The sequence below is a fragment of the Pterocles gutturalis genome, unplaced genomic scaffold (assembly GCF_000699245.1).
Source record: "Pterocles gutturalis isolate BGI_N339 unplaced genomic scaffold, ASM69924v1 scaffold37719, whole genome shotgun sequence".
Classification (NCBI taxonomy): Eukaryota; Metazoa; Chordata; class Aves; order Pterocliformes; family Pteroclidae; genus Pterocles; species Pterocles gutturalis.
In genome coordinates this window covers 11,809-30,777 of record NW_010137098.1, presented here as the reverse complement: position 1 = coordinate 30,777, position 18,969 = coordinate 11,809, and the positions used below count along the sequence as shown (strand labels likewise).

The 18,969-nt window shown below is 39.0% G+C and overlaps 1 protein-coding gene across 1 annotated transcript in view; it reads right to left on the bottom strand.

Moving 5' to 3' along the window:
• The window catches only part of RFWD2 (ring finger and WD repeat domain 2, E3 ubiquitin protein ligase), a gene marked incomplete at its 5' end in the record, with an annotated part of 88,245 nt that overhangs the window by 63,516 nt on the left and 5,760 nt on the right, over positions 1–18,969 (bottom strand). Inside the window, 4 exons of the mRNA XM_010082529.1 lie at positions 361–418; positions 5,355–5,431; positions 7,374–7,433; positions 17,095–17,163. Coding sequence (XP_010080831.1) covers positions 361–418; positions 5,355–5,431; positions 7,374–7,433; positions 17,095–17,163 — 264 coding nt within the window. The remainder of the gene's footprint in view (positions 1–360; positions 419–5,354; positions 5,432–7,373; positions 7,434–17,094; positions 17,164–18,969) is intronic.

Here is an 18,969-nt window from a genome sequence, read left to right as displayed (position 1 = left end):
AATGCAGAGTGTCAGGGATTTACCTCCCTTCCCAAACGCTGCCACTTGCAAGGAGAGATGAAAAGAAAAGAAAAAATAGCCACTCTTCCCTGGAAGAGTCAGCTTTGGGAATTAAGTCAGATGTCTAAATATATGACACCAGATTTCTTTGATGGCATCAGTATGGACACTCACAATCATGCACAGTCATTCCTACGGCTGTAGTCTTGGCTCCAGTTTGACCACATGACCAGTTAAAAGCACTTGCAAGGCTCGAGTTGACCAGTACCCCGGAGATGGATGGAGCCACGCCTAATCTCTGCCCAACCTCCACATTCACTCTCCCATCCCCCGTGTGCACAGACACTTTTATTACCTTACCTGAGAGCTGCCACTGAAGCCTGGAGGCTGGCTATACTCCGTGGAATCAATAATACTACTGCAAAACCAAAAGAAATAGTCTGCTTAAGTCACTGTACAACCATCCTTTATCATTTTTAACCTGTTTGCTATTCCCCCCTTTACATTCTACAGCACACTTGCTTTTGAAATTCATTTTATGGACAGGGAGCACAAGGTTATTTTTTGTTTGGGAGGGATTTTTAAGTACAGGGTCTCCTAGAGCAGAATGCTGTCATGCACAATTATGTATAGTACAATCTAATAATTTCTAATTAGAATGCAAAAGCGTATCTTTTGTATGAAATATGCAGGATAAGACATTCTGAAAATAACATGCTACCACTGGTTTTCAGTTTCTTTCAGAAAAAAAGTTTAACGCCATGGCATTTGAAACAGCACCGTGAAGAGAAAAAAGCTAGAGAAATCAGTTTAAGACAGAACCTAGTATTCCAGACAGCTCTGAAGACACACAAAGCAGGCAAGTAATGAAATACAGAAACAAACTAAAAAATAAATAAAAAAAACACTGACAGCCAGGATTACTATTATTAGGCAATGCTACTCTGTATATAGCCACGTAATAGCTATAACAACACAATACACCTTACATCACAGTTTTCAAAACATAGTATACATATGCAAACTTGAGAGATTTAATTTTCAAAATTGCAAAAGGATTTACTGATACTAGCAGAAGACAGGTGGCTCAGTATTTTTGCACATACGGGCAAAATATTTAGCTCTCACAATAAGACAGAGCCAGACTAAAGCAGCCTTATCACTCAAATTCAAAACACTTTTAGGGCAAGTGAAGGTTAGCACACAAGAACATCATTTTATTAATTACACAGAACACATTATAAACACCACCATGATTTGTTTCTAAAAACCTCTATAACTCACTTGCTGCTGCTATGTCATTTGGCTTGGACAAAGCTGCTGCTATCTGGGTTTGTTATTCTCAGTCTTACTTAGGAGGTAACCCTAGATTTAAGCACTGCACAGAAAAGCCGCAGGTTTCTCTAAAAAAAAGCTGCCAGAACACTGCTATAGGTCTCAGCTTTGTAAGAGATGATTGTACCTATTGATGTTTATGTAACACCTGCCAGAACTGATGCATAGACTTGACATTCTTGGTCATAAAACAAGCGGTTTGCCCAAAATGCCAGTCAGGGCACCTGTAAGTCTAGAAGGATGAAATAGTGGTATTAGTGCTTAAATATTTTTCGGAATGTTTTAAAGCTCCCCTGGAGGTAGAGGGAAGTAGAAACAGAAGATGAGAGATGATTTGAAAGTCTCATTAGTGGTTAACTTGTGAGATGAGATTGATTGGGCTCCTGTTACAGGCAAGACAAAAAGCTGCAAACGAAAAAAATCTGAGGGATAAAAATCATTATTTGCCGTGAGCTGTTGCAAGGTAGAAAACAGCAGAGCTGTTCCAGGCATGGTCGGGGACAATGAACTTCAAATTAGAATGTGGTCACATGAAATAATGAAACACATACAGCATGAATAAGATGCTCAGCTGGAAAGCGATGAAAATGCACTGCACTGTGAGACAGGTATAGTGGCAATTAACAGCAAAACACACAGACTTATAGTGTCTGGTCTCGTTTTGCTGCAGGTTGTCTGGTGATGTAAAGCCTTCAAGAGCGCAGACGTCATCTCCCTAACCAGAATACAAATTCAAAGTCATTTCTGCACGGTGCCTGTAGCTGAGTTAACCGGCATATACTTGAATGTTTTTTCCTTTTAAAAACAGGAAGCAAATAATCAGAAAATTACAAAAGTTCCCTCTGAATTATTTTTTAAAAGCTGTGACATTAGGTTCAATTAGGAAATTCAGCTACACTAACACGACATATTTAAAAACCTGGAACAACAAAAAAAAAAACCCCGCAGCAACCTGCAGGCTATAAATCCCATTTGCTATACCCTCACAGGGGTGGGAGGGGGTAATTAGAGCAAATGGAGATCAGGATTTCGATAACTGAATCAGAGTTACCAGGCAACTAATTTTTACATCAGAATCTTCCCCCATAAACTATTATGGTGATAGTTTGTTATTGCTATTACTCCAGAATGCAGTCACAGAAGTTGCTTATTTGCATCTCCTGTTTGCACCATTTACTGGTAGCAAAAATAGCCTGCGTGCCTGTTCACAAAAACCCTACACAGAACTATTTGTTCTTTTCCCTTATTCTTCCCCTCTTGTTCGCTATTAGTATGCAAACCCAGCAATCTGCAACGCTGTAAACAAGCGCTGTGCTATTACCCAATTTAATATTTCATCATACCCTGTACAAGCGTAAGAGAAAACACGTGTTTCTGGAAGCCGAGGACGCATTGAACATGATAGCTGTGCTTGTTTTTTGCTAAAGAACTTATCAAGGAAGATGGGAGGAGGCATAACAATCTCACATTTTGAAGAAGTTAAGAGTGTGGGGAATAAAGCTACAAACAATGAAACGAAACAGAGAACTAATGAAGCATGCCTGTGATTTAGAGGAAGTAGATGAATAAGGGCAAGTCACTAGAGACCAGATAAAACCGAATTCCAAAGAACTATTTTCTTGAACTTTAAATTCAAAGGCTAAAGAGATTTTCTTCATCTCAGCACAAGTCTGTGATAACCTTGTACTATTTATAAGACACATTAGTAATTTTATACAATTATATTTCATTAGCAGGGTGTTACGCATGTTAACAAGTTACATTCCAATTTAAATATATCATTTTAATTCACTGATAAGTTAAAAAGTCTCCTCAAGTTTAATAACATTTTAACATGGAACTGAAACCATCTCTAACTATATTTGTATTTCATTCTTAGAAATACTGTGAACCACTAAAATGCACTTTGGAGATTAAATATCTCAGTTAACAGAGCTGAAAAAAAAAAATCAGCATATCAGTTGTTCTGCAGCATTCTTTCCACAGAGGAATCAAAGTTACAGTTCTTGTGATACTCTTCAAAACTTAGTTAATGTTGAAAAGAAAATTAATTTCAAGTGGTAGACCCTTCTGGAATCTGAATTCTGGTCATTCAAACCAATTCGGTTACTTGAATTACACAACTATCAGGATAGGGTGAGGACAGAAGCTACAGAAGTCTGGCAACACTTCCTTCACATACCATTTCCTCTTCAACCGCTCAAGCCTACTTCTTAACGCAGGAATGTCATTGAGAAGGAGAAAAGGGGTCTTCTGAAGTCAGGAGAAAAAGTCAACCCCACATCCCCTAAAAAAACCCTTAAGTATCCTATTATACCACACTCTGGTATGTTGTACCAGAGGAAAAACCCAAAAGTTCAAGACACAGCCGAGATGGAACCAGACAAGCATTAAGAAGAGCCCATGGTCTCTGCACCTGCCGTGGTCTATCCCACCACCACCTCCCAGGAGACCTCAGGGGAAGCACATCAGTCCAAAGTCACTAAACTATTCTGGGCACTATCTTACATCTTCAAAAGCAAGAACTGAGAATGATTGACCCTAGGACATGAAATAAACAGGCATAAAGGAAAAAGAGGAAATTCTCAGCCGACTGAAACTAGCGTAGGTCTCGCAGCAGATTATTTTTGTCAACTCTTTCACCAAATCTCTTGGACTTAAAATGATATTCCAGCTTTCAACAGATAAAAAAAGTTCTTTGAGAGCTTGTTTGTTAGCTTGGCTCAAGTAATAGGGATATATTTCTACTCGTATGTACAGTCTTCTGTTAAAAAAGAAAGGCTTCTAGGCCTGAAGGCATTCAACATGTAACAAATTCAGCCCAACCAGTGCTCAAGTTTTCCCCAAGCAGCAGTACCATGAAGCAAACAACAAGCAATCTATTTAATAGCCAATAACCAGAAAACTAGAAGAACCTGACAAGAATCTCAGCTTCATGCTTCTTGGCAAAACAGCAATAACCCACATCAAAAAATGCACCTGCACCCAAAAAATTAAACAAATAGTGAAGAGCAGAATAACAAACACTATTCCCATCCATCCTGGCCATACTCCTGTCCTTTGCCTCAGGGCCAGCCAAGAGCTTCAGAGAAACATGAGAGATTCTGGTCTCGGTGTCCAGAAATAGCATTTTGGTAAGAAATCCCAGACAATATTGCTAGGCTCCTTACCAGACCACCACATCTAAATCTCTGTAGGGGAGGAAATCTGACCATTTTTTCTTACTTATTTCTGGGCTACGGGGTTTAGTGCTGCTAATTGCAGAAAAGATACCAGTGCAATTTTATAGGAGTCAGTTTAGAGAACTCTACTATTAAGAGATAGGAGACATGCTCATTTAATAACATAACGTGGCCCCGTGAAATCAGATCTTTCTTAAAACCAAAAAATGCAGCTATAAAGAAGTAGAGCACTTCAAACCCTGGCACATGCAACTTGGACACAAAAAGCATCTGCAACTCTATCATCAAGAAACCAGACTATGCAATATTCCAGACAAGAATCCACACTGAAAGTATGTTATTCGAAAGGCACTTCATTAAATCAAATCAGACAGCAGATAAACAGAATCAATAGGCTGTACATTTTAAATTTGGATCCATTAGCCATTCGCGCTGAGTGGGGAAGCCAGAGGACACCAATATCATACAAAATTAAGACTTATATGCCAAGCAGAACTGCGTAACATTCAGAAAATGTAGCATGTATTTAATAGTAATATTTCATATCACAGCAAAGACTTATGACTCAAGTCAACTAATCCACACTACATTTAAAACCATCAGCTTTCCACAGCATCTGATTTAGATTAGACCTCTGATCCAACTGCAGACTCAGATGGCTTTTCTTCACTGCTTTGCTCACGTAAAGTTTATAACAATCAAAAACAGAACACAGAGATATTGTATGGTACTCAAAAACTAGTTTTGCTTGTGTTTTGGGCATGGTACAGAGAGGACTAGCAAGTACAGTGCAATATGTACAGCTTGAAATCCAAGTCTGAGTTGCAAGCTCCATACCTGTGTGAAGGCGAGGGAGCCTCGAACTGTGGCACCGTACTGTCCTCACTGACTGGGGAGTACAAGCCACTCATTTCCTGAAAAAGAAAGCCACGTTACAGCACAGCTGACAAAATATGAATAGTAGGCACCATCTAATATATGGCATTCATATAGTAATTTTTTGTTTTTCCAAGCAGATAACCAACCTTATCTACATTTATTCAACTCTCACCTAGAAGTCTTCACTATCCTTGAAGAAATATTGATTTTCTTAGATTTTTTTTCCAGTTATTATTCCAACTGGGTTTCAGAAATCCTACAACTGCAGTGCTTTTTGCCCCAAAAGAGGCAGTTCTGCAGTTTATACTCCACAAACCAATGGATTTTGTTACCATCCAACTGTCTCTAACCCAGCATCCCCCTAAACATGGCAGAACAAGCAAGCTGCAAGTGCATTTTTGAGATACGTGCAAACTTATCTAATAGCCCTCACAGCTGGAAAGTAACGCTGGATATGGGTCATGGCAAGAACACCCACAAGACAACAGGGCAAAGGTGGTATCATGCCTCAGACTTAAAAGAGGATCTATCAATCTTTTGTGGGGCAACTGCACAAGAGACAAACTTTGCACATAAACTTCGCTTTGTTGCTGCTGGACTAAATCACTGCTGTGTACCCAGTATGAGACTGTATCTTTCATTTGCTTGAGAAATGGAAGCTATGCAGGATGCTGCAGCTCATTAGTCAGGGGCGCAAAGTGTGCCAGGACAATATTACTCAAGCTTTTCAAATTCCCACTAGGTGCCCATTAGTTCTTAGGTAGAAAGTAGGATATTTGTGATGAGAGAGATCCCAGGCTTTAGAGGTCATACCCAAGGTCACTGTCACACACCAGATACGGACTCCAGCTGCAGTCCCCTGAAGTGCCTGATTAAAGAGCAGAAAAGCCGGTAGCTAGATATTCTTTGAGGAATCCTGCAGTTTTGGGAATAGCTTATCTTAGATCTGAAGACCTATTTTTCCAGTCTCAAGGAAATGTGCTAAAGTATATTTCCCAAGAGCTGAGAAACATTTAGGGAAATAGGTCTGAAAAATGTTGTTATCTACCAAGTTGCAATTTCTGTAGCTATCAGGGAAGTTCCTGCAGTTATCAGTTCTATTTGTATTTTGATAATTTATCAGCATGCGTATAAATTGGAAGTGAAGAAATCTAAAACACTTTTGGGCAGTAGTTGGGAGCTTGTGCTGACTGTTTGAGACGAGCAAGAAGAGAGAAGCAGGCCTGCAAACTGATTCCCAAGAAGCTTCAAGGGAATGCTATTTTGAGTGGTGGCAGTCTCATGCATTCCTGAAAAATCAGTTTCCTACTCCAAGATCAAAACACTAGAACAATTAGAGGAAAGGACCAAGGAGAAATCTAAAGACTCAATAAGGACAGAAGGATTGAGGCTGATGAGTTTACAAATACTCAGAGAATAATTCTCAGCAAAAATCTCAAGAGATCTTCCTCATTAAGGAATTAAGAGAATTATACTGGGAAGTAGCAGATTGCTTCTGTTTTGACAAGCAGCAGGAGCTGGTTCTGCTCCTGCCCAGTCTCTGTATTACAGCTCTCTTGTGCACCCCCCAATACCTCTCAATTTTAAGAGAGGCATGCTGCTAAGACTCAAACAGCCGCTGCTAAGACTCAAACAGCCTCTGCAAATAGCCAGAACACTGCAACATACAAAAACTGTAAGTTATGATCAATGTACTGGCTGTTGATTTCTAGCAATTACTCTAAAATACTTACTACCAACATAAAGAAATTGAAAGATATGATTATATAAGAGCTAGGTTGCAACAAAGCCCCCTCTTACCAACATGCAGCTTGCACACATCAACTAAATGAACAAATTAAAGAAAGAGCATCATCTGTTCATTTTCCCATTACTGACTCAAATGCCATAAATTTAACACAGCAGCCCCACAGCAAGGCAGACAGCTTGATGAAAATGAAAAATTGCCAGAGTCAGAACAATGTCTGGGCACCTCACCTCTACTCGTTTAATATCTTCTTCCAGAACACTTAGCTCCTTTTGGATCTGCTCCAATTGCTGTGGATAAGAGAATGGGAGAAGTCTAAATCAATCTGCACTGCACCACCACCAAGATAAATTACAATCTTTTCAGAAAGGAAACTGAACCATCTTAAGTGGCATGCTATACGATTCAAGAGTCACTAGGCAGGAAGTTCATATGCATAGATTTAAATAAGTGTGCACACAAACCACATTCAAGACTATGTTATTACTGTGAAACAGTGCAAAACAAGAGCTTGAGGTACTTTGATACCAATCACAGAGCCACATTATTCAAAGTAATCCTTTTATGCTCCTCTAACATCTTCCATGCAAGGTATTTATAACTGGATTACAAACACTGAACATAATTAGGAAAAAAACACCATGAACTAGAAATTGATCATTTCACTCAAGTATTTCAATAAAATACAAAATGCTTTGCTAAAAGGTATTAAGAGTATCTCTCTCGCTAGGAGTTAACCTGTCAATTGCCATTTTAAAGCTACTGACAAAATTTTCAGATTGGCAAAAACACTGCATATGACTGTGGAGGGATTTGCTCCCGGCACCAAGCAAGCGCCACATGGCACTTCTTTCAAAGGTGCAATAGCTAGCTTGGATTACACCCTAAACTCCAGTCAATTTGAGGGCTATACCTGAAGCAGACTTCCTTTCTCAGCAGCCAACATCCTCTTTTCCTTCTTTGTCATATGTAATATTTTTCAGGTTTTTCAATTACTTTTCAGTCCGTCAGCAGCCTGGCTTCACTCATCTCTAGCAACTGTGAAGCCACAGACTTGACAACTGTTTACCCCTAAGCAACAACATCTACTTACCAGCTCTAATTCCCACCCTCATTCAGCAGCCGTGTCCCATCCGAACACCCACTCAGCCTATACCCAGCCTTGCAAGACTCAAACACATGCACCTCTCTAGGTGAGAGCTCCAAGTCTGGACCTAAACAGACAAAACTCAGCTCACTGGCTCACTAAGACATGCAAGTCTAATGAATACATTGGGAACTGGAAGCCCACCTGACTCTCCTTAACTCCCAGTAAAAAATCTGCAGACAACTAGCACTGTGGCCTGTGACCAGAAGCTGTTAACAAGTTGGCAAGTCCACTGAAAACTTATTAAGCTTTGGAATGCATTCCAAATAACATTCTCTAAGGGCCAGACAAATTTGTCATTTTGAATTTACGAGGAAATATCAAATTGCCCAAATCCAAAGTTACTGGTATTGCAAGACATTATTCTTTCAGTATGACATATTCCCAAGAACATTTGGCAAGCTACTTCCCAAAGACTTATTCACTTGAGTGTTTAAGCTTGATCCTTTAAGTGGCAGAAAGTTTTGCTTAAACAAAAACACACTCATCACTTAAATCCCCACCATGATCAGCATTCCAAATATCTGTGTGGTCTGCATTAATCTACCATTTTAATTTACCTTTTTAACATTAAAAAAAGCTTCTGTCCCTGAAACAGGAAAAGAAAGGACTGCAGGGTTCACACCTATTTCTAACATGGCTTCTTCTTCCTTGTAATGAGATGACATTTTATTTATATCCTAATCACTCAGAAGGTTTCTGTTTACATTTAATTTGAGTCACAGACAGCACAAGTTTAATGGTTTAAAACTAGACTGACACAGATAATTTACAAACCACCACACCATAACAGATAATTCCATTTTCACTTGCAAAACCTTAGCAGGTGGTGCTATAGCTCCAAGATTAGTGGTAAAGTTAAGTGACACTTGCTCAGCACGGGTCCTGCCTGTACTCAGCTCTAGCAGACAAATACCATTAGTCCCCCACTTCCATAAATCCCATTTAAAATGAAGTTACAAAAACACTTAAGTTCCAAAATTACAGCAAGGAAATCAGCTATTCTACAATGTACTGGCTCACAGCCAAACTGGAAAACTGAAAAAAATAACTGATGGCTGTTGCTGTCACATAAACAGGAGACCTTTTTACAGCAACAAGAACAAGGAGCTTTTTATTGGTCAGCTTTTATTAACCATTGCACAGAGGCAGAAGTACAAGGTCTGACTTCATTTATTAATTCTTCCTTCTAGTTACATTCAGGCAAGCAATTTGAACCTACCATAAGCTTATCTGACGGTAGCAACTCTAAAAACTAGGCAACTGTGTTTCATACTTATTTTAGGAAGAGTCTTCTCACGCTATCAGCATTAAATGAGTTATAGTGCCCATATTGAGACTTTTTTTGGCAGGTTGGCTCCAGTGTTGCATGGTTTAGCTTTAATCTATTAAAAACCTTAAATCAGTCCACATTCATTCCAATTAAACTTTGAAAAATGAGACTACTGATTTATAATTGCCAGCCTTTGAGGGACATTTAAGGAAAGCTAAATGAATTATAGTCCTTGCAGCATATCCAGATTTATGGGCCCTTAATTTGATTTTCACTATGTTGGGCACAGAAAGCAAGCCAAGTCATGTCCCAATGATGGGCAGAATCACACCTGTCAAACTTCAAATTAAGTCAGCAAAAACACTTAGAATGAACACTGAAAATGTCTGCTAAAATAGAAGCACGTACTAAAACTCTTTTCTCAGACACAGATTATTGCCCAGAACTGAAAAGGCCATTGTGGACAAGGAGAAGGCTTCAATGCAGCAGTTAAACCTCATCATTTCAGCTCCACTGAGTGAACTACAATAAGAAGGTGTATAACATTCTGGTCCCATGTTACACACAAACACATACATACAAAAGAAAAATTATAACCCCAAAATAGCCTATGTTCCTTATAATCTCTGGAAAAGGGATTTCAGACACTTAAGTCAAGAAGCTACCACAGCAGGAAACACAGGCTCTCATGTCATTCTTTTTAGGAAGCTGTTCAGATCCAAACCCCTTTCACACACACAAGGCAGTTCCTTCACAAAACCCTCTAGAGTTTGAGTCTGAAGCTATCTTAGACACACATACCAGGAGTTCTTCAGAGACAACTCTCAGCCCAGGACTATGTGGATGAAGAGAAATCCCCTGGGTAGAGCTGCTGAGAGACAGAGACACCCCACTATGCTACTGAATTTCCACATAGGACTCTGGGATGGAAACATCGATTTGAACTTACACAGCGCTGAACACCAGATCACGGTCAGTCTGATGTCAGTTGGCTATCTGCTAACAAGCACAGCTGGGCACAGTGCCGAGGTTTCATCCTTGGCCTTACTGGTTTTCCTGGACTGAGGGTCCCTCAGGAGGCAGTGACTTTATCCTTTGTGTTTGTACAGCACAGGCAAGAAGCCATCCTGACTGGGTGGGTCTCCTGCTGCCAGTTCTACATGTTTGCAAAAAACTAAAAGCTGAGAGCCTCCCAATACCACAGAGATAGCCTAGAAAAACACGAGGGAAGGAGTCACACACTCTTGACCAGCTGTCTTTCCAGTTCTAAAAAAAGCGTAAGCAAGTAGTACTAGAAGTTATTTTCTACAGAAACACTGTGAAATCACCAACACTATTCCACCGAGCAGTTTAAACAGAGCATCTGGATTCACACCTTTGAAAGTTCACAAGTCATGTTTTATGTTCAGTCGCACACCTTCAATCCAAAACCCTCACACATTTATCACAATATACACCATAGAACAAGAGAGACTATTACCAGAGAGAGCATCTTTTTTCCTCAGACATACATAGCCATTGCACCAGCCAGGACAGGGTAAAAAGTATCATCTGTCCAGAGGATAAATCAGGCAGTGTCTGTAGCTAATCGCTTCATTCTATCCCACGACTTCATCCATCTAACATGATCTCTTCCTACTTCTTGTTCTTCATCAATTACTGCTCTAACAAACTTGAGTGTAAACTTAAGTATCAACAGCTGAACCCAAAGGTACCCAGTGAAATGAATTTCTTCCCACAGAACTCAATACCTCAACAACAACTCTACAGCAAGTAAGATCAACTCCTCTCTCTGGAAATCAGTGGGAAGTCTTGTCTGTCTCTGGGTTTTCCTTCCATTATTGCTTCAGACACAGAGCCTGCTATAACATACAGAGCAACTATGGCCAGGAAGTAATCTTCAGAGATATTTTAGCCTTTGAAATTAATTGCAAATCTCACTTATTTCGACATAACACTTCACTGTTACAAAATCTTCACACAAGTGGAAAAAGGTGCAAAGTTTCTTTTGGTACAAAGACAAGAACACCTGAGCCTCTGCAAGTACTTTCCTTGGTGAAATATTGCATCCAAGCCTTTTAGACACATGGGCAGTCCATCTCTAACATTTATCTGCAGGGAGTATTTCTTCTCTCTGATTAATGCTTCCTACACATGGTAAATGTTTCCTCTTAACTGGGGACAAGCTAACGGAAAAGTCTGAGAACAACATCCTGGCTGAGTTAACACACAGGATTCCTAAGGGTAGGAGGAAGGAGATGCCTGCCTGATCAAAAATATGTTTCATATCTTGAATTTTCATCTCCCTCATGTAAATCATGCAGTTTGGGATGCAGGAGTAACGCTTTGAAGGCTTACTGATAGGGTCTGATTGAAAAGTGTCAGAAGAGAAAGATATCCAGGGCAGGGAACAAAGCTGTCTAAACATTTAGATTAATTGCCTTAGAGTTTAATACATCCTTGTACACACTACTTAGCTCCTAGTGCTAGGTTGCCCCCTCTTTTTCTTTGGGAAGGCTTCTCCTCTACAAGAAAGGGAGTCAGCTATTATAGACTGATGTTTAGATTACAATCTCTAGCTTGCTGCTCATACACCAGCTGTATCCTTGCCTTATTATCGCTGCACTCAGAGCTCACAGCTCCCACTGAGTAGCTTAGAAATGCAAATAGATTTAAAATACCTGTTACTTAAGTGCAGTGGATAGGAAAGAGATTACTATAGCTATAAATTCACCTCAGGAGTCCTGGAATGCAATCAAGGCTATATGACAACATAAGAGCATGACTGATGTCTAGTTCTGTCACCTCCTCTTGCTTACTCATTAGTTCATCCATGTGTGTATGCGCAGAGCAATGAGACTTGACAGGTGAAGTGATTAACACAAGGTAATGACATCCCTGGAGAATTCATGCTTATAATTCCCTGCAATTACCCCACAATAACTAATAACTCCTCTTATTTTTAGTATTTAACATGCTCACAATATGGAATAAGTGAAGACAGCTGAATAGATACATGCATTTGGGGTTGAAAAGAGCAATGACAATTCTGAAATGCTGAGCAGGCACTCAGTGCCGCAAACCTAGGGCATTTCAGGATTACTCTTCTGTCCCAGGATGTTTACCAGCTAAAAACCGCCCCCATACATTAGCAGACAGAAAAGAAGCCTTGTTTGTTAGGTATGAGAGGCTTAATGTGACATTATTAGAAAGAAAAAGTCCACAAAACATAAAAATGAAGCGACAGCTGCCAAGAGAAGCATGAATCCATCTAGGGAATATCACCTGTATGTTGTAGAACTTGATTTGTGATACTAATTGTTAAGCTCAGTATTCTCCTTCAGGGTGCAATGGTGCTACTTCATAGAAATAGGAAACATGCTCTATCAGGCAGCTGAGCTAACAATGTTTTAGGACAAATTTTATATATGATATATACAGTGGTGACTAACTTTATTTGGTAACATTCAAATCCTGACAAGACAATTAGTAAAGCCTCTTTTTAAAGTGATTAATATAAAACTGGGGAGAATTTTTTTTATTAACTGATATTATCATCTCTCTCTCAAAGTGTTCCAGATGAAAGAACATGCGATCATTTAAAAGTAAACAAAGTTAAACTTGCAAAAGTATTTATGCAACACAGCTAAGCTAACAGCATTAAAACTCTGGCATGAAAATACAAATTTTTAAAAGTCACAGGTTGTTGCATCTGGTTTCCCTTGAAAAGAGGAATTTAAAAAATCACCAAAGTCAAGTATTTCATTATTAAACTTGACCTTCAAGACTCTTCGGATCCTTGACTTCAACAGAAGAGACTGCTGGATCAAATGAAAAAAAGTGTGCATTCAATTAACCGTGCACACACATGGAAAGGCACACGGCCATGCTATGCCCGCCTTAGAGACAACCAACTATTGCAGATGATTGATACATCTCTCCCCTCCAAAACTCTGCCACTTTGTTGAAAGAGTATTTTCAAGCTTTAGCCATTTGTTTTCAATTTTTTTTTTCAAAGTAAGGAATTTTTTTTCCTCTATTACTATTGCCAAGGATTTGGGTTTTTGCCATATTGCCATAGGTCAAAAAAGAAGAAAATATATATAAACTTAAAAGAAAAAGCACTTGCAAATACCTTTGTGCAAAAAGCCATGCAGTAAATTTCAGCTTGAAGGATCAATGTTTTGGAAAGTTATGAACACATCAAAACAGGATGTCTAATAGAAACTTCTGCAGGTGCTGAGCCTCACATTTATCTTCTAGAGAAATTATGAAAGCGCAAGAAAGAGGCATTTGTCAAAATGCTTGACTACAGCAATATTCTGAATTCTTAAGTATAAGTCTATAAAGTTAGTTTTCTTCTCAATAAAAAACCCCACCAATAAGATCAGAAGTCACCATTTCATGAAGGCAAGAGAAAAAACACCCACAAAAAAAACCTGAGTGAAGTAAGGAGAGTTACATGTGGTTAACTACGCTCAGAACACATTATGAAATATTACACAGGTACACTAACTCTAAGGCAGTATCTGTATTAACTAACAAAGTACCTAGTCTCTATGTAATAGCTTGCAGTATGCAACAAATAAAACCTGTTAATAAAATCACGCAATAAATAATATTCAAAGAGGCATATTAGGAAACAAAGTTACCAGGCAATATTACATTCCTTTAAACGTTTAAGCCAAAAAATTGAAACAAGCACTCTCAGTCATACACAAAAGCTTTTTTATTAAGAACTTAATGGTACAGCTACGGCTTACTGAGTGAAACTGCAATTACTCTACAGTCATCTTTATGAGAACCAGGTTTGAATTCGGAAAGGAAAAAAGGTAGTGTTCCTCTCCGAAATAAAGCCTGCTCCTATAACTCATGGCTGTGTGCAATACATCATAGAAGTGTTCCAGGGTCCACATGTGTTCCTTGAGTTCTGTCCTTATTTCTTGAACAGTCCCTATTACAGCATCAAAAGAAACTACAGAAAACTTTGAAGCTCTGATAACCTTCTTCTGCTTTACTGCATTATTAATACGGTCACTTAAAACCCCTCATCTCAGCTTCCAAAGGAGCATCTTGGGCTTTCTGCAGTTTGGATACATCTTCACCCCCCGCATAACCCATGCTCTTTCCTAAATAGCAGCTCCTCTATTAACCACACAAAAGACTCCCTCCAGAAAAGGGGTACTTGTCACAAACTTCACCAGCCACAGGGAAGACCTTGGGACTTACTAGACAGGAAGCATCAACTGGCTTAATCTACTCTATGGGTATGGTTTGATTGCTGAAGACAGATTTTGACATATTCCTAAAACTATCCTACTGACTGGTCTGTATTTTCCATGCTTCTACCCATTGGTTCTCATCTTTCTTATCCTTACCAAGTGAAAAGAAAGATTTCTAGCAGCAAGTCTGACAAGTTCTCATTTCCCTCAAAATAAAGGACAAGGCCAGATGCTAACCACTGTGGCAAGGACAGAACTGACAAGCCTGCATAAAAGTCTTTTGAGATGTGGCAGTCTCCTTTTCACACTGGAACACAAAGGGGGGTAAGAAATAACACCAGAGGAAGTCTTGGCAACAGAGGGAACATATAAGCAGGGACAGAGAGGATCTGAAATAACCTGTGTGTCCCAATATGCTTCAAGATGTTCCCAAGGCTGCATTCAGAGGATCTGCAGCCAAAATTAAATTTCTTTAGCCTTAAGAGATGCTATCCTTGTACGTTGCTACTAAAGCTAAGGGGAGATGAGATGGGAAAGATTTCCTAAGTACTGAAAAAATCAGTCAGTAGAGGAACACTGCTACGGCAGGTTAAAAACCAGAAGCTATGCAGTTTCCCTTTCCTTCATCCTTCCCACTCAGCCCAGGCAAACTGAAGTAGTTATCAACAGCCCCTCCTTCTGCAAGAGTTGTTCTAACTCTGTTTCAACTGGGGGAAGAGAAAGCAAAGTCATCCGTGACTTTACAGTACTGCCCCAAACATCACTGTAGTTGAATTATCACAGGTTTATTCAAAGAGCAGCACCCTAGGTAAGCTGTGTATGAACCTCCTGAAGGACTTGCTTCTCAATTCACCTCCTAGACAAAGGCAGTGTTACCAGGAAACTTTCCCAATATCTTAATGGTCTCTCAAGCTGCACTGAATCCTGATGGAAGGCGTTTAATGAGTGCCGATGGCCAATGGCCAGAAGCTGCATTGGTTTTGCAGTGAAGACAGGTGAAGCTTCTGAAATTCTCTGCATAATAATAAATATGAATACAATAAAATTCAAGTAGATATTCCAAAGATTTGAGAGGTGTTTGTAGACTAAACTACCATAAAATAACTTCTACCAGCATTCAAAAAAATGAAAGCTAAAAAATACCTCAGGGGTTTTGAGCAATGCTTGTATCTTTGCTGTTTAACTAAAAAAATAACAGTAATACATATTTCTCAATTTTTTCCAACCCCAAAGCATCAAACAAATAGTATGCTTCACACTAAACAGAATCAGAAGTGGAAGCACGCAATTTTCTCTTCGCTGATACATTTAGTACGTGAGAGAATATCTTGCTTGGCTCTCACATTTTCCTTTGATGTTCAGGTATCCTAATAAACAGTATTTTCACCACTTCTCATGGGATAATATGCCTAGCCTACTAGGTCTCATACTCTACAAACGCAACTATATCTTAAACTCAGTTTTCCCCTTTGGTTAGTTCCTTTCCATTACTCTCATTGATTCTGGTCAGAAGGCCATGGACATCTGTTGGTGGACAGACTGAACAACTTGCCTGAGGGTGACTCCACAACCAGACCCTCAATCCATTCTGGACAAGGCTTCTTACACCCATCACCTTTACATGGTTCAAGTCTGATCTTACAGTCACACTGTCGGGTCTTATGTTCCTCACATCTTTTATGAGAAACCATGACCTCCAAAAAAACTTGTCCTTCTGCTGTTTCCACAAACATTTCTCTAGGTTTCTGGGATATTTCTAGTATTAGGGTTTATGCATTGCATGACATCATAAATGATAAGTCCTAAACCAAGAAAAAGCATGTATATGATTATGGAGCCCTCTGACATTCCTTGAGACACACTCATTTTGAGATGAATCAGGAAAGAGCACATAATATTCTTTTTTTTTTTTTAACACAGCAGTAGCCATGGCCTTTGATACACTGAAGGAAAAAATTTTAGACTGACAACAATTTCACTCCTTCCCCATATTTCAGTTTTTCCATCACAGAAAAAAACACCAAACCTTGTTTCAAGAATTTGATGTAAATTTACAGCATGGAATCTCTATCTTCCGACATGCTTCACCAGTGTGAGACAAAAAGGCAAGCAATTAAAAGTTAAAGCTGTCACATGTAAAGAAACCCATTTTCCTTAAAACCCACATGTCCTCTGCCTGAGATTTCCCCAAACATGCCTTGCCTTTTTATTTGCAGAGAAAATGCCAGGCTAACACATCACTTAAATAGAAATGAACTGGTAGAAAGCAGCAGACAACACCTCACCCACTGAAACACAAAGCAAGTTACCTCTCGTTTGTTTCTCCTGGCAACTTTAAGAAATTCCATAAGAATCTGCAATTGGGCAGCATGGGACTCCTGTAACACAGTAAATAAGGAAGTGTAACTCTTCCAGATAAATTAAGAAAAACAAACATTCAGTTTATACACAGAAATTCACACTTAGCACAGAAACAGCTTTTGCTTACAAGCGAGGAAGAGAAAATAGCTTATTAAGGCAGCTTTAAGAATGGCAGTTTTACTTTGCCTCACAGGTTTTAAGGTTTTGTTTGGCTCATTACAAGTTTTTACAGGAAGGCAGAAATTGTTTTAGCAGCTCTTCCTTGCGCATTACTGAAGACTTACTAATAAACTGAAATGCTTTTCAGTTTTTTTGGCTACTGCGTCTAAAATTGGTTTTGGAATACAGGTTCCTCACAGACTCATCTTCTACCCTGGAAGATCATCAGCATCCACTTAGTGATTAACATACTAACACATTAAGTATTTATATTAAAAAACACCTCCCCTCAAAATTAACATTTGTGCTCATGTAAAGAGATTATTGCTGAAGATTTCTCCAGAGTGGAAGACAACAATAAAGTCACTGATGAAACTAAAACACCCCTTTCCAATCTTTCCACAACAGGTCATTTACCTCAACCATCAGCTTAATATTTTCCACCCAAATTGGCCAAAAACTTGACAGGGCAAGATAAGAGAAGCAGAAGAGGAAAGAAAAAAAAAAACACCTATATTCCAGCATTAATATAGCCCTAATCCTATCCCAGCATTCTGAGACTTATTTTCACAACCTACCAAAATATTTATTATTAAAGGATGGTGAACATACAGTCAAAAAGGACCAAGATATGGGAGCATGCAGAACTCTTTAAAGGCAGACGGGACAGGACAAGTAAAGAGATTAGGACACAAGAGTACTAATTCTGTGAGATTATTTTCTTCCTCTCCACCCCTGTGACGATAATGAAAGTGAAGCAAGTAAAATTAGAAAGGAAAAATGTTTTTAAATTGTTCTTTATGTGTCAAGTGTGGTTTTGGTTTTGATTTTTAAGGCTTAGTATCCTTAAAATATATTCCTGCTCAGAAGCACCCATACATTCAGTCCTGTGCCGCCTTTGTTTCAGATTTGTCACAAATGACACAAAAATGGCTTGAGGGAAATAAAAAAAAAAAGGTTTTACTCTGAAGTTAGAAACTCTACTCCCACTGAACCACAATAAAGAAGTTATGTAAAAGTCTCCATGCAGTAAGGTAACATAACAGTTTTGCTAGTAGCCAGTAAACATATTTGTGGGTTATTTTGCTTCCATCAGAACCACAAGTTGTGTAAATATTGATTCTGCAAGAGTGAATAAGATAAGCCATCCCATTTTCCTCACTTGTGTTAATGCACCATTGAAATCCTCCCTCTTACCCAAAGTTCACTAGGCCAAATTTTGGAATCCAGTTTAATTTGGAAGGTCTGGCTCTCATAACTGGAAAAGGGTCACTTGAGATCAACAGCATGGAATGGCCAAATACATGAGAGCTATCCCAAACCAACTACACTTCACTTAAATCGTAGTAACAGCTTGCTTCATATTGTATAAATCTTCAAACCAGCACCATAAGCAAGTCATGTGAACTTTTCTTTCAAGCATTAAATACCAAAAAAGCCTTCAGGGATGGCAGTCATTCAGGTTCTATCAGTTCCAGTAGAAACTAAAAGGTGTGATCTTTTTCATAGGTTCATTGAGATTATTCCTTAACCTATATTTTGGACTTCTTAATGCTTATTATCAAGAAATAGCTGATACTTGTGCAACAGTCAATTAGCAAACATCTTTATATGCACTTCTCTGTTCTGCTAGCCACCTTCTCTTATCCTTTTCCATTTTCCTG